The sequence below is a fragment of the Balaenoptera ricei genome, chromosome 9 (assembly GCF_028023285.1).
Source record: "Balaenoptera ricei isolate mBalRic1 chromosome 9, mBalRic1.hap2, whole genome shotgun sequence".
NCBI classification, from domain to species: Eukaryota; Metazoa; Chordata; class Mammalia; order Artiodactyla; family Balaenopteridae; genus Balaenoptera; species Balaenoptera ricei.
The window spans coordinates 29,781,441-29,798,596 of record NC_082647.1 but is presented as its reverse complement, the minus strand read 5'-3'; the positions used below and the strand labels follow the sequence as shown (position 1 = coordinate 29,798,596).

The 17,156-nt window shown below is 39.1% G+C and overlaps 1 protein-coding gene across 4 annotated transcripts in view; it reads left to right on the top strand.

Annotated features, from left to right (window-relative positions):
- The window catches only part of CPED1 (cadherin like and PC-esterase domain containing 1), a 312,531-nt gene that overhangs the window by 239,611 nt on the left and 55,764 nt on the right, over positions 1-17,156 (top strand). For all 4 annotated transcript variants that reach the window (XM_059933517.1, XM_059933516.1, XM_059933518.1 and 1 more), the window contains exons 16-17: positions 6,441-6,558; positions 15,141-15,277. In XM_059933517.1, coding sequence (XP_059789500.1) covers positions 6,441-6,558; positions 15,141-15,277 — 255 coding nt within the window. The remainder of the gene's footprint in view (positions 1-6,440; positions 6,559-15,140; positions 15,278-17,156) is intronic.

Here is a 17,156-nt window from a genome sequence, read left to right as displayed (position 1 = left end):
TTTTTCTCTTTCTGACTTACTTCACTCTGTATGACAGACTCTAGGTCCATCCACTTCACTACAAATAACTCAATTTCATTTCTTTTTATGGCTGAGTAATATTGCATTGTATATATGTGCCACATCTTTATCCGTTCATCTGTTGGTGGGCACTTAGGTTGCTTCCAAGTCCTGGCTATTGTAAATAGTGCTGCAATGAAGACTGTGGTACATGACTCTTTTTGAATTATGGTTTTCTCAGGGTATATGCCCAGTAGTGGGATTGCTGGGTCATATGGTAGTTCTATTTTTAGTTTTTTAAGGAACCTCCATACTGTTCTCCATAGTGGCTGTATCAATTTACATTCCACCAACAGTGCAAGAGGCTTTCCTTTTCTCCACACCCTCTCCAGCATTTATTGTTTGTAGATTTTTTGATGATGGCCATTCTGACCGGTGTGAGGTGAGACCTCATTGTGGTTTTGATTTGCATTTCTCTAATGATTAGCGGTGCTGAGCATCCTTTCATGTGTTCGTTAGCAATCTGTATGTCTTCTTTGGAGAAATGTCTATTTAGGTCTTCTGCCTATTTTTGGATTAGATTGTTTGTTTTTTTGATATGGAGCTGCATGAGCTCCTTGTATATTTTGGAGATTAATCCTTTGTCAGTTGCTTCATTTGCAAATATTTTCTCCTATTCTGAGGGTTGTCTTTTCATCTTGTTTATGGTTTTCTTTGCTGTGCAAAAGCTTTTAAGTTTTGTTAGGTCCCATTTATTTATTTTTGTTTTTATCTCCATTTCTCTAGGAGGTGGGTCAAAAAAGATCTTGCTGTGATTTACGTCATAGAGTGTTCTGCCTATGTTTTCCTCTAAGAGTTTTATAGTGTCTGGCCTTACATTTAGGTCTTTAATCCATTTTGAGTTTATTTTTCTGTATGGTGCTAGGGAGTGTTCTAATTTCATTCTTTTACATGTAGCTGTCCAGTTTTCCCAGCACCACTTATTGAAGAGGCTGTCTTTTCTCCACTGTATATGCTTGCCTCCTTTATAAAAAATAAGGTGACCATATGTGCGTGGGTTTATCTCTGGGCTTTCTATCCTGTTCCATTGATCTATGTTTCTGTTTTTGTGCCAGTACCATACTGTCTTGATTACTGTAGCTTTGTAGTATAGTCCGAAGTGAGGCATCCTGATTCTTCCAGCTCTGTTTTTCTTTCTCAAGATGGCTTTGGCTTATTCAGGGTCTTTTGTGTTTCCATACAAATTGTAAAATTTTTTGTTCTAGTTCTGTGAAAAATGCCATTGGTAGTTTGATAGGGATTGCCTTGAATCTGTAGATTGCTTTGGGTAGTATATTCATTTTCACAATGTTGATTCTTCCAATCCAAGAACATGGTATATCTCTCCATCTATTTGTATCATCTTTAATTTCTTTCATCAGTGTCTTATAGTTTTCTGCATATGCATTCTTTTCTTCATGAAAAACATTCAGTTTTAGGATCACTGTGGTATGTAAAAGATGATCTCAGATGGATTATGCTGTAATGATTTATCGCTAATCTATACCTCAGATAATTATTCTGTAAATGGTCATTCTGTGTCTAATACTGTGAATCACACAATAGCTACTATTTTATGGCTGGCTGACTACAATACAAGGAAAGCAGTTGTTAAATTTAGAGGCAATGTGAAGACAGAAAATTATTCATCCTTTTGGAACAAGATAGTGAAATTAGCTCCTTAAGAACTTAGTCTCTTATGGGAAAAGGAACATTCTTGATCTGGAAGAGGACTCTGCCTTTCTGCAGGGAGGCAACCGTGCCAATATTGTCAAGTTTGAGCAGTCACTACTGACTTATTAGAAATAGCAGCAGCCCAGGGGAAGAAAATGGGTCCCTCTGGAAAATCTGGGTGCCACAAGGAGTAAATGTATATTTTTAAATTTAGAATGTGGACATTTTTCATTATTTAGTGGAAGAAAGGGAGAACTGTTTGATCTTAAAAGAATGATTCTTTGGCACCAAAAAAGTAGGTAAAGTTTAAAGTTACCTACTAGATCAAATAGTCCAATTTGATATTGCTCTAAAAATATAGCGAAATCACATTAAAAATGAAAAATACTACTAATTCATTTGTGGCCAAATACATCTGTAAAAAACTAAATGGGCTTCCAGAGGAATTGGTAACAAGAACAGTGGTCATGTATTCATGGGTAGGGCAGAGGGTGAAGCCAAGGGCACCTTAATATCTTCTGTTGGTAACTACAGCATTTCATGAAAAGTTAAGCAAATTTTTTAGATTATGTACTAAATGTATATACTCTGCACATGTTTGAACAAGAAAATCCATTAATTATCTCATTGCACTCTGTTGAAAGCTATGACAGTCCATTCAGGAATTTGTGAAGTCTCCAGCAAAGGGATACACTCTAAATGTGGAGATTTCTGGGGTAAATTTTAAGCTTCTCTGCTAAATACTACCTTTTCCATGTATCTAGACTCAGGGGCTCCAAGAGATGACATGTAAGACCAGAAGAGCTATTATTCATTTTCTTGAATATGCCTGAACATGACTAAATTACTAATCACACCAGTGAAGAAAGAATGAGATATGCTAATGAGTTTTCCCTTTCAAAAATTGTTTAATTTTTTTATTAGTGGGGTTTATCACTTTTAAGATCTAAAGGGATTCTCAAAGTTTCATGTGGCCCGACAATAGGTTTCACAAACTCTTAGAGGAAGAGAGAAGTTTGGCTGCATATTATATTTCCACAGTGGTTTGACCAAGTAGGTGTTTGTTTTTCTTCCAATGCAAGAAGTGTAGAGGTGGGCAGCCCAAAGTCAGCATTGCGGCAGCTTTACAGCATCATGGGCGTCCTACTTTCTATCTTTCTGCTCATGGTTTCCTCATGGTTACAACATGGCTGCTCCTCCTTCAGGCTCACATCCACATTCCTAGCAGAAATCGGAAACAGAGTGACAAAGAAAACATGGCATCAGGGAAACAAAATTTTTCCAGAGATCCGTAGCCAATTTCCACTTACATTTCTTTGGCTGGAATTGTGTCACATGACCATGTTTAGCTACCAAGGAGACTGGGAAATAGAGTTTTGTTTGTTTGATTTTTTTAATGCTAAACACATTGCTCCCTCCAACAAAATGAAGGTCTTTCTACTAGAAAGGAAGAAGGTAGAATGAATATTGTGTAGGCACCTCACATCATCTGCTGTGGTATCTTCTCTCTACCCTTCACCATTTTATATTGAGAAAACTAGATCAAGTGACTTACTCAATAGCACACAGCCAGTTCATGGCAAAGCTGGACTAAAATTCATGAGTGCAAGTATCACAGGGCTGACCTGCTGACTGTGGAAGAACAGGTACCCCTTAGGAACCTCCATCTGAGGTAGAGATAGCACCACGCCGGGGAACAATTCAAACGCGAAGACAAGGCCAAGATTCTAAGCAGCCGGAGCGGTCACCCGGTCTGGTTCCCACTTACATTATGCTTTTCTCTGTTCTGCATTATGTTTACTCTATTACAATAGGCTCATGTGTGGGATCTTGGGTATTCAGTAAGTGCAAACATTGAACATTTAAAAATATTATTATTCTCTATTGCCAGTCATTTGTTTCAGCACCTTTGAAGCCAGGTCAGAACATGCTTCTATATTATTACAATAAATTTGTTCTAAACTGCACCAAAGAGGATAATTAGAACAAATAAGATGGAGTTCAGTTCAGGATTAAGAAGAAACTTCTGATGATGAACTAGATTATGTTGCTTGAGGTTAGGTACCTGCAAGCACTAGCAAGGCACTTTGCAGTTTCTAGGTATTAAATCAATACCTTTCCATTTGAAACCTGTATCCAGAATTGCTCAGGACCACATCATGGATTATCATTCTTCCTCTGAGTAGGAGTTTGTAGCAGATAAACTTGGAGGTGCATCTCAAGAAAAAAATGTCATGATTTGATTATTAAAATATAGATTTTCAACATAGTTTTTTTAATAACTTTTTTTTTGCCTATGATGTCAGATAAACCCTTTTCCCACCTTGTGACCTTTGACATGCAACTCCTTCTTCTTGAAATTCTCATCCCCCCAATTTTTCACATCCTTCAATTCAGATGTCATTCCTCAGAAAGGCTGCCTGTGGCTAACATATCTGAAATAGCCCACACCCACTCATCAGAGATTGAGTTTGGTTCCCTACAGGATAAGCCATCAGCACACCTAACAATACATCTTTCTAATTGATTGATACAGCCAATGACATGTTCAGCTTCGAAGAGACCCGCTGGGGCTTTGGCATCTGGGATCTAGACTCTTTCTAATGCCCTCCAGATGAGTATTAGGGTGCAATCACACACACACACACACACACACACACACACACACACACACACACGTCACAGAGACCCCAAACAATCATCTCTAGACAAATGTTTATCTAAATCCAGACTTTTAAAAATGTTTCAACATTATTTGAATTGTTAATAAATTGAACGCAACACCTCAGTCTGAAATACCGGAATTTAGATGACTTTGCCGCATGTTCACAATGTGCTTCATGTGGAATGTATTGTTCTGGAACAAAACAAGGTCTTCAGTTTTTTCTTAATTGTATGCCTGGGAAATCTCTCCATCTTCGTTCATTTAGATCTGTCTTTACAATGTTCTTTATGCATTGCATGAGGGTTTTTCTGGAGTAGACTCTGAAAAGTCTAACTTTGGGGCTATGGAGTCTGTGAATTTTTAATTTTACTATAAACTACCTTCCAAAGTAGCTGAACTAATTTGTACTCCTTATCAGCAGTATATAATGGTAATTATTTCTCCCCACCCTCCCTAACATTTGATATAAAACATTTTTTTTTCAATCTGATAGATACATTATACCATTTTTCTGGCAAAAAAGGTCTAGTCTCCACCAAAAACAAATGGATAGATATCACACATACATTAACATATATCATTCATAGATGTTTATTCAGACTAAATCTTCTCACATCATTATAAACTTTGTTATTTTTAACTGCTTTATTATAATGAACATTTTAATACAAATCACAATTCTAATTTTAATTGGTTTCCTAAACTTCAATTTCAGTCATGAATTAAAAAATGAAAATATGTATACTAAGTCAAGATTTCAAAAAGTCGCACACTACCTCCATTCCTTTTTTTCCTTAATATCCTGGACCTTTTGGTATGAGATCTAGGAATCTGAGTTGGTGGTTAGGATGTTTGAAAGTCTGAGGGAAGGTGACCAGAAATTGCTCATTAGAGGCAGAGGTACAGAGCAAACAAGAGGTCAAAACAGTTATTTCTCTCCATTACTGAGAATTTATAATATAAAAAGGGGGACAACTAACTGTAACATTTTACACATTCAACAAATATTTATCGTTATCTACTGTACGCTAGGGACTGGGTGTATGTGGGAGCAAAATAATTATCCATTCTCATGGAGTATTCAGTCTAGTGGAAAAGGCACAAATAACCAATGCAATTACCAAGTGGTGAAGAGTATGAAGGAAACAAAGGATGCTGACAGACAGTAACACATAACTGTGCTACCGTTTCAAGAGACCTAAAATACAAAAAGATGCTCTCCATGCACAATTAGGAAGAAAGCATTCCTCAGAGTGATTTTAGCATTTTTACCTGGCCTTAATTGTGGTAGCCTGAGAGAACCCGGTGAAAAGAGTGGCAGTGGAACCAGGTGAGGTGAGCTAGAGGGACACAGGACAGGTACAGATGCCAATAGCTTTGTAGGATAAGCTAAGAGAAAATGAGAGCGGGACAACCTGCTAGAGCAGAGGAGATATTTCAAAGCCAACGAACTGCTGCTCTCCAATGCATATGGAAGACTATGGAAGGCATTGCTTAGTACAGAACATGCCTCCCTAATGAATTTCATTGCTGTTACCTACTTTTATAAATATGTGAAGGTGTTTTAGATAAAATATATGTATTTGATTCCATTTCTAGCATATCATAGATCCTTAATAAATGTGTGTTGAAATGAAATTCATCTGTTAAATTAACATTCTCCCCAAATATTTCCCATTTCTTTTCTCACATTGAGTCTTTTCCCCTTGATATATTGTCCTCTATTTACGATGTTATATTTTTAATGAGTCAACACCACACAGGTATATTTTTAAAGTAAAACTGGCATTTATTTCTTTAAAAATTGGCAGAGCAGTAACATGAGTATCAATGCCAAAATAAAGATTAACTTATCATTAGAATTTATTAATATGAATCCCCTAATGGAAGTAGCTATTAATAGCAAAAACAACTATTGATGAATAAATATCAAGAGAAGGGTAAACAAGAATTGCTCCCTTTTATCCAAAAGTTATTTGGCACAGAAAGTCTTGTTTTGTAGATTTTATTACTACAGGTCAGGTTAATTACTATACAGCTAATTTTTATCATTTTAATGCAGGATTGTGGTTTGCTGATTCAACCAGAGGAAACCTGCGGGTTACAGCCTATTTCCTCTGACTACATTGAAGCCATTTCACAGCCGGGACTAAAGACCTGTCCATCTGGCGACACAAAAGGTGACTATTACACTGGATATCATTTCTACTTTTTAAAAAAAAATCCTTTAATATAGATAAGTAGTAGATGTTTATTTATTAAACTATTCTTGTACAAAAAAATCAAGGTAATATACTTTTTCATTAATATGAACTACAACACATATAATTAATGTAAATGCATTGTTTTAATATGTGAAATATTTTGATTTATCAAATGCTTTTCTTTTCATCCTCTGCTCTTTGCCTAGTTAATGCATATTCACCTGTAGATTTCAGCCAAAAAGTCACTTGTACCATAGTGCCTTCCTTGAGTCTCTGACTTGTTTTCCTTATTACATATTGTCATAGCACCCAGTGTTTTTCTTCCATGGCAATTTCCACAACTATTTAAATGATTAAATGTGTAATTGATTGTTTGATGTCAGTCTTCCTGGGCTGTCAGCTGCATGAGGGCAGGGTGTCTGAGTTGTTCACACTCTACCAATTCACTTAACACTATACTTTCCACAGAGTAGGTACAAAATAAGTTGACCTTGTGAACCCAAAGAACTGCAAAGGATACAAGTTCAGTTTTCAGCCATTTCTTTTGGTTAAAAAAAAAATCTTTGGGAATGGTCACTAACGTCTCCCATATATTGAGCGTGCATAGAGGCAGGAAAATCATGAGGTCAAATTCAAATTACAGTGTTCAATCCTGCCTACGCCTAGGGCAGACCTGGAATGAGGCACTTTGGTGCCACTGTCTATTTCCCCTGTTTCTTTCCTTCCCCAGCACTATTCTTTCAGTGGAGGCTAGTGGGGTTAAGCCAAAGCTGGAACTAAAAATGCCTCCAAGGCAGTAAGAGGAGCAAAGAGCTTCTTCTCTGCGAGTCCTGGTTACTGCTCTGGCCTCCTGACCCCAAGTCTCCCTTCATCTAAAAAGTCTGAGAAAACACTCAGGAGCTTTTCTACCCTTGCCATGAACTTCACACCACAGCTTGAACAGGAAATGAGTTTCACAAATGGGTGGGACAAATTGCAATTTGGCATGCACGGTTAACAAACGTGGGCATTTCTTGAACATGTGTCCTAAATAATAAATTACAGTCAGTGCATAGGGAGGAATTTACCCATTATGGTGTGTCAGGTGGTATGATTTATGATTCTTGGCTAAATGAGATATATACTCTTATATACAAAGGAGACACCAATGTGTCTAGGTATTTTTTATCAGATGACAATTTATGAGAATCATAAAACAACTTAATTCTGTTCCTCCTACTGAACCGAGTCAAAAGTTCTTCAACAAAAAGTTGAAGATACATTACTGAGATTCCTCAAGAAGTGGCAGCTTCTTCTGTCCGTTAAACTTGCAGTAACTTATGCCAGGCCCTGTTCTGAAGCCATGCCTGGTCCTTACAGGAGAGGCTGCCATAAAACAGGGGCCTTGGGACTTCCCTGGTGGCACAGTGGTTAAGAATCTGCCTGCCAATTCAGGGGACACGGGTTCGATCCCTGGCCCAGGAAGATCCCACATGCCGTGGAGCAACTAAGCCCGCAAGCCACAACTACTGAGCCCACGTGCTGCAACTACTGAAGCCTGCGTGCCTAAAGCCCATGCTCTGCAACAAGAGAAGTCACCGCGATGAGAAGCCCGCGCACTGCAACTAAGAGTAGCCCCCGCTCGCCACAACTAGAAAGCCCGGGTGCAGCAATGAAGATCCAGTGCAGCCCAAAAATAAATAAAGTTAAAAACAAACAAACAAACAAACAAACAAAACACAGGGGCCTTCTGGTAACTTGAGTAGTTAGGCCTCTTTAAAAAAAACCACAATGTTGACACCCCGGTCAAGTCCATATTCCATAACCTGACAATAATCTGACCTCTCCTATCTCTGCCAACTCGTCCTAGCCTCTTCTTCTTCTTTTTTTTTTGCTCTGCATTTGGTCTTCGTTGCTACGCATGGGCTTTCTCTAGTTGCAACGATCAGAGGCCACTCTTTGCTGCGGAGCACATGCTCTAGGCGTGCAGGCTTCAGTACTTGCAGCACATGGCCTCAGTAGTTGCGGCATGGGGGCCCTATAGTGCAGGCTCAGTAGTTGTGGTGCACGGGCTTAGTTGCTCCACGGCATGTGGGATCTTCCCAGACCAAGGATCGAACCCGTGTCCCCTGCATTGGCAGGTGGATTCTTAACCACTGCGCCACGCGGGAGGCCCCATCCTAGCCTCTTGACCTCATTTCATGCTGATAATCAGCTGCAGGACTCCAGGCTCTTGTCCATACTGTTCCCTGCTCCTAAAAGTCTTCTTCCCATCTTGATCTAACTTCTCCTGATGCTATGTCCTACTCCCTAGGAAGTCCTTCTTTACTACTCCACCCCCAGAGTTGCTTCTCTTCTATGCACCCAGAATATCTTGGACATATGTCTACAAATAGCACTCACCTCATTATATTTCAAGTATCTAATTTACATGTTTCTCTCTCTTCCTCTAATCAGTAGTCTTCAAAGTGGAAAACTGCAGCCATGCAAGGGGAGTGAGTGGCACAGAACAATCCACAGGGAAGAAGCCAGTAAAGATGAAACTATATGTACATTTATTTTTATTTAATTATGCTTATTTTTATGTTTTATGATGGATATGTATATACATATACATATAGGAGTATGTGTACGTGTAGTACAGGGTAGATGTATTAATACGTCAAAGGTGCATCAGCAATAAGTTTGTACTGATGGCGGCACGTGTCCAGAGCAAAGATTGTACCTTATTCATCTTTCAGTGTCTGAGATATGATTTAAAAATAGTTGCTGAACTAAAGCCAAGATCCAAGCCCTCCTCTCTTTCACCGAAGACTATGAGCCGCAGGGCACAATCAACTAGAGATAACAGCTCCATCCTTGAGGTCCTAGAGACCTAAAGATTCAAGGTAAATGAGTGAGATCAGAGACAGCAGTTGGCAAGAATGCACTTTTTTTTTTGCTGTCAGAGATGATTTCCTTCCTTGATGGTAGGACTCCCTTCTATAGAAAGAAGTTGTCACATTAGATGACATTGGAAGGACGTTTATTTTAGGACTCTTGCTTTAGCTTATAAGGCCATAGAATGGCTCCAAAATCTTATTTTCACAGCACATTACAGTTATTTGGCAGAACTGAATCCATTTTTCCTCCTTGAAAAATGGTTTTTCAATAACACTAGCTAATATAATTTTGAGTGACTTTTTTTTACTAAGTTGAATTCTAGCCTTTTGAAAATAATTTAACTATAAAACACAACCTAAGAATAAAATCTTTTGCTCAGTAAAGAAAAAATAATTCTTCTAATTTGCAGAAAGAAGAAATTTATATGATCATTGAATGAGAATTACATTTAAAGAAAATAATTTAGATTGCATTTTATAATATGTAAACTTTTATCGTATCTTTTTTCGGAAGGAAATATAACAACTTACACTTTAATATTTCTAATATTGAAAATATAGATGTATTTTTTCTTCTTAAGTAAAAACTGCCTTATTTTATAGCATTATAGAGTCAGGACTTAGTGCTGTCATTTATATGATTTTACATCTCCCCATGGCCCTAAATCACAAAGTCAAACTTCTTTTCTCCATTATATCACCCAATCCAATTCACTTAAATGGCTGAAATCTAGCTTGCATTAAATATAAAGCTATAATGATAAATTAAATAACTTCTCCCAAAAGGCAATTTCATTCCTCAGAATGTTATTCCCTGAGACATATGTCATACTTTATTTCAGAAATCACAGCTTTGATTCATTCATTGTTTAAATATATAACACAGAATTTATGTCCTTCTTCTTGACAATTTTTGTTGAGCCGGAATCACTTAAAATGTCAAGAAAGCCCAGTCCTGCAGATGTTATACAGATGTCTATTTCAAGTAGTATTACTAACTCACAATAAAAAAGGCATTATTAAGCGATACAAAAATGCAAAGAGTTATGACTATAAATATATAGTAGTATGAACCATTGGAGCTAAGTTTTCAGAGACCCAATCAGGCATCTTTTTTTATGTGCATGTGATTTTATGCCCACAAACTAATACATATTTGGATCTTTGTGCATGCAATTGGTCACTTGTTTCTTCAGCCTTAGCAGCAAATGGCCAAAGATCTTGGTTTGTGCAAAACTAGCTGTCAACGAGTTTGGGAGTCGGGTGGGGAGACAGTATTTGGGGAGGGGATACACATGCTGTTAGATACTCAAGGATCTGAGGAAAACTGAGCCCTTCAAAGTATTATTAAATAATATCTCATTTGCAGAAACACATTTATGTCCCCAACATACCACCGTCTTATGAAAAAGAAAATTAAGAATCTTTTTAAAAACCTAGTCTCTGAGTACATGAACCCACTGAATAAATCCAGCTTTTAAAAATACAAATACATTGATTGTGACAACCTGTTTGTGGTTTTCTTCTATAAGTGCTACCAGAGAGACTGCTGAGCCATGTTGCATTTTCAACTGATGATTATGTGCTGACCTAGCCTAACGTGATAAAACGATCAGCACACTGGAGACTCTGAGACCTCGATTTTGGTCCAGCCCTGTTGGCATGATCCCACTTCTGTCATTTAACATCTTGGGCCTCAGTTATCCTCACTGTAAAAGAAGAGGATGGAAAAGAGGAGATCCCAGGCCCCTTCCAACTGTATCCACAACCCACAGAATCTCTATGAAAAAAAAAAGACTCTTTCAGAAGGAGGTTTTCTTGAGGAATTCATCGGCGAAGGATAAACTTAAAGGCCGTGTCTAAATCAAATAGTATTAGGAGCCAAACAAAGATGTGAAAGATGTAGATTATTGATTACAAACCCTGTATGCCAGGGCAAAATTAGAATTAGAAAGCAAGATATATTCTGAATGAAAACCGCAGAAGAATTATAAAAGAGAATTGGATGGAGAAACAAACACTTTTGAGAACAGTCTTCATTTCGCCATTCAAACCTCAGCACCGCTTCCCAAATGTTCGGTGTTGTATCTTTAAGTATTACTGCTATTCCCTCCATCTACAAACTTGGAAACACCTTTCACCGAGCAGACCTTCTTTTTCTCTCCAATATATACGGTCTGTCTTGGAGAGCAGTCACTTCTTCAGTCTCACTCCTGTCAGGTCTGTCTCCACTTAAAATCATCCATTCCACCTCTCCGAATCTTATCTATTCACAAATCTCTCTTCACATCTTATCTGCTCCACGGAACCTGCCAGACAACTGTGACCCCCATGGTGCTGTCTTTATTCTGAACTGCAATGGCTTGCTTAGGGTGAAGTTGGGTGGGGACGGTAAAATATATTCATCGATTTCTAGTATAAAGTTACCATGGCTGATGCTCTACATATTTTTCTTAAAGAGAAGTAAATGTAATCATGAAAAGATTAAGTAATTTGTCCGAGGTAAACAGCGGTTCTCAACCTTGACTGCATATTGGAATCACTTGAAAAGCATTAAAAAAAAATACTGATACCTGAGTTCCATATCCAGTGGTTCTGAGGTAATCAGTCGAGGGTACGACCTGGACATGAGGATTTTAAAAACCTTTCCAGGTGACTTTAATGTACTGAGTTGAGGTCCACAGAGCTAACTGGAAGGAGAGCCCAGGTGTGTGTGTCTCCAAAGCCCAGGCTCTTTGAGTACCACACTGATATTTTTCCTTAATTATGAATTACCTATTATTAAGCTTTTTACATGTGTAAATTGTACCCTTCTCACCTGATTATAATTTTTGAGGTTTCACATTATAATCAACATCATGGACTCTGGAGCTGACTCTTCAGCTCCAGTCCTGGGTCTACCACCTCCTAGCTGGAAGATATTGGACAGGTAACTTAACCTTTCTGAGTCCCAGTTAAGTCATTAGCACAATGGGGGTGATAATAGGGTGGTTCTGAGTTTAAATAAGTTAATATATTAAAGTGCTCAGAATATCCCTGACATCTGAGAGGTGCTATAACAATGTTAACTATTTCTTTCTTAGTTATTACCTTATTTTTAACAACAAGAGTGCCTAATACCTAACAGGGTACATACTTCAATACTGTATTGAATGAAAATCCTCCTAGATGGAGAGTGATATGTATGTAGAGAAATGGAAGGTCATTCACCGGACCTGAAATTGTGGAGATAGTATACTTAATGGGTAGATATTGAATAAGGCAGTTTTCTGGAATTCACATTCAGTTTAAAAATCAAAGCAAAGAAAAAATTGTATGATAAGAGGAATAAACAAGTCCACATTACTTTTGGACTGTCCAGTAGCTCAGCTCCCGTTGGCACAGTCCTCCACTAAAGCAATTCTGCTGTGTGTATTCTTCTCTTCCTTGGAAGTCATACTCTTCTCGGCTCCTTTCCTTTCTATTTCCTTCTGTTTCTTCCAGTTTCTCTCTCTTAATATACCCATACTTTTTTTTTTTTTAATTGGGGTATAGTTGCTTTACAATGGTGTGTTAGTTTCTGCTGTACAACGAAGTGAATCCGCTATACGTATACATATATCCCCTCCCTCTTGGACCTCCTACCCCTCTTCCATCCCACCCATCTAGGTCACCACAGAGCACCGAGCTGAGCTCCCTGTGCTATACAGCAGGTTCCCACTAGCTATCTGTTTTACACATGGTAGTGTATTTATGTCCATCCCAATCTCCCAATTCATCCCACCCACCCCTTCCCCCAACCACGTCCACAGGTCCGTTCTCTAAGAAGTCTGCATCTCTATTCCTGCCCTGCAAATAGGTTCATCTGTACCATTTTTCTAGATTCCACATATATGCGTTAATATACGATATTTGTTTTTCTCTTTCTGACTTACTTCACTAGGTATGACAGACTCTAGGTCCATCCATGTCTCTGTGAATGACCCAATTTCATTCCTTTTTATGACTGTTCTGTGATCAACCAGTAAGAGCTATAAACTAGATCTCTCTCCTTATTTTATTATTTGTAACTATTTCCACACACACAAACCCTCACATACACAATTCTGACATCCCCGAGTCATGAAATGTAAAATGAAGCCTATTCATCCCCTGAAAGTAGAAATTCTTCCTGCTAAAATTAGTGTCACACCAGATACTTCTGTTAGCAGAATCATAGATCAAAGCCAGAGTGGATAAACTTGTTAAAAACTTTCCTTTCTAACTCAAAAACTATCTGGGAATATTTAGCTCCTCAATATATTTTTTTAAACAAAGGTTTTTCTTTTCTTTCTTTCTTTATTTGGCTGCGTTGGATCTTCGTTGCTGCGTGTGGCGAGCGGGGGCTACTCTTCGTTGCGGTGCGCGAGCTTCTCATTGCGGTGGCTTCTCTTGTTGCGGAGCACGGGTTCTAGGCGCTCAGGCTTCAGTAGTTGTGGCACGTGGGCTCAGTAGTTGTGGCTTGTGAGTTCTAGAGCGCAGGCTCAGTAGCTGTGGCACACGGGCTTAGTTGCTCCGCGACATGTGGGATCTTCCTGGACCAGGGTTCGAACCCGTGTCCCCTGCGTTGGCAGGCGGATTCTTAACCACTGCGCCACCAGGGAAGTCCCATAGCTCCTCAATATTTTGAAGAGAAACATGAAGCAGTAACATAAGCAAGACCTTTTGGGTAGAGCAGATGATTGTTGAAGACATCAAGGTATTCTCCACAAAGGGCACAAATAACTGCTCCATGTTTAACATGCTGGTTCACACTCCGTTCCTGAAAAGATGAACAAGGAAAAAACAAAACTCAAAAGTCATTTCGTGATATTTTTCTAATAAATTATTAATGTGTCCACTCACACTAAAAGCTGCAGTGTTTTGAATGCATGTTACTTTATCAATAAAATAAGAACGATCTTAAATGCAGCTTTTTGAGAATATTCATTTATCTTATAAACATTTACTAAAGCTTGTGCCCTACTTTGTGCCTGAAATCAGCTGCTAACAAAGGTGAATATGATGTGGTAACTGTGCTGGGTCCTTTAAATACATTATCCCATTAAATCCTCATACCAATCATGTGAGGAGAACAGTACACACCTCATCTAACAGATGAAAAAATTAAGGTGACAGAGCTAGAAAGAGGTGAAGATATTCACAGCAAAAAGGCCACCAATCAAATTAAGGAGCAATCGCTAGTCTTCAGAACAATAAATTATCAGAATATTAAAGTAATTGTCTTATCGTATCTTGAATCTCTGGAGAGCAGAGAATATAACTATTATTGGATTGGTAACCTAAGCATGTGTTAGAGGCTAGGAAATATCTGTGGCCAGCTACCTCAGTATCAGTGGCTCCCTATATACTTTGGTCCTATTAAGTGCCTCGTGTACTCTTTGAAAATAAATAATAACTGAGTAGTACCCGGTCACTTTAATTTTTTTTTAAGTATGTGTTTTTACGGAACAGAATTCATACTTGACTTCAGCATGAACTGTGTTATTTCAGAACATTACTACTTGAGATTCTGTTTGGTCGGCAGGAGGCCATGTACTGCTCCACTGGGTTTATGTAAGAGTGGTCTCCTCCCTGTGATTTCTGTAATGCTGTGCCATCGCTGAATTCTAGACTTACTTGCAAACTGTAATTTCACCCGTAGAAACGGAACCAAAGAAGTTTTGCTGTCTCTTCCAGGCCAGTGGATCGTGCCTTGCCTTAGCTGTTCAGACAACAGGACCTGTGACTGGAGAGAAATCACTTGGCAGCCTCACAACTGTCAATATGGTGTCCTAACTAAGCCTCAACTCCAGCAGTGCCTGGGAGGAAGGAAGGTAGGCTCTGGATCAGTGGGGGAAACCTTTCATTTACACCACCCACAGCGCCAGAACTGTACCTACTAGACCAATTCCTGCTCCCTCACTCTGCAGAGGACAGCTAACTGAATGCAGTTTGGCTTTCTGAATGAATGCATTATCATAGAAGAGCCTTAACAATTTTTGCTCACAATGCTCAGTTATTTCCAAATAAGTCTACTTGACAGATTGAGGCTCTTAAAATCATGTCCTGTGCTGACCCAGTTCCATGCTGGCTTTCTCAGCCCACATGGGTAAGAGCTGGCCGTGTCAACTGACAGTTGGCGATTCAGAGCATCTGGCCTTGTCAACTGCAGCTCTCGCAAGGCACTGCAGTTAAAACAGCCATCTGTGGCTCGCACAGGCGGTGCAATGTTCCTGCATGTAAGACTTCTGCTTCAGCATACCCCGTGCATAGCATGGTTTTTACACACTAACCTTCCTGATCTTCTCTCACGTTCCCGGGCAGGTCTCGCGTGGACCTCGCTAGGCTGCTTTTCCTTTAGTGCGGCTTCTAAGCTGATCTCTTGGACATGCAGTGTCTCCTTGCTAGGCGTGCTCTGACTAGGTAGATTCTGGCAGAGCTCTCGGACGTGCGAACTGGGCACATAGACTGAGATGCTTGGTTAACATGAAGTAAGTAATCCTTCTGCAGACTTTCAAAGTACTTTTTATTAGATGGACATTTCCTTACAAACTATTTGCAAACTCTCAAGCACGGGCAAGACTGATTTCAAAAACTGATTTTTTTAAGAAGCTCTATGATTCATAAAGTACAGTGGAGTAAATATATGTCAATTTTTCAGATTAGGCCTATGTTCAGATTTTCTACCAGCAAATGGTTTAAAGAAGAATGACAGGTGGGAGAAGCAAGGCAGGGGAATGGACCTCTTCTTCATGGAGATTCTAATATACATGCCCCAAAGTTTGTGACTGAGAGGATGTCTAAAGATAAAGCAGCAGTATTAGTTAGTTTCAAAAAAGGGAAGGGAAGAAAAGAAATGTCAGAAACTTCTGTTGCTGCATTATTAAGTGAGCATTGATTCTGTGCAAAGAACCGTGCTACTGACTTTTTCACACCTTAAATCCTATCAGACTGTGAGCTTTAGGAGGGGAGCCAATGTGTTTGATTCACTACCATAATCTCCTTGCTTGGCACAGCGTTTGTAAAATAATCGTCACTTAATAAATATTCGTTGAGTAAATGAATAAGTTAAAATTTTATTTATTCCTATTCACAAGTCTGTAAGGTAGATATTTTTAGATCCGTTTTCTACTTAAGAATATTAAAGTTCAGAGAGATTGAGTAATTCACCTGTGATCACACATGTATGTAAGTGGCCACTACTCAGGCAGTTTGAACCACCAATTTGGACAGCCCAACCTCCATATCCTAGAAATGTAGGACTGGAAACAATGAAAATAGTCGTTGTCATAAGTCAGACTTCTCCAAACTCTTTAAGAATCTCGTTCTGACCTCAGGAAGATTCCAAGATGTCACCGTCTATTAACCTGAAAGTCAGTAGATGTTAAAGTTCATCACTAGGGCTTCCCTGGTGGCGCAGTGGTTGAGAATCTGCCTGCCAATGCAGGGGACACGGGTTCGAGCCCTGGTCTGGGAAGATCCCACATGCCACGGAGCAACTAGGCCCGTGAGCCACAATTACTGAGCCTGCGCGTCTGGAGCCTGTGCTCCGCAACAGGAGAGGCCGCGATAATGGGAGGCCTGCGCACCGCGATGAAGAGTGGCCCCCACTTGCCACAACTAGAGAAAGCCCTCGCACAGAAACGAAGACCCAACACAGCCATAAATAAATAAATAAATAAAAATTAAACTTTAAAAAAAAAAAAAAAAAAA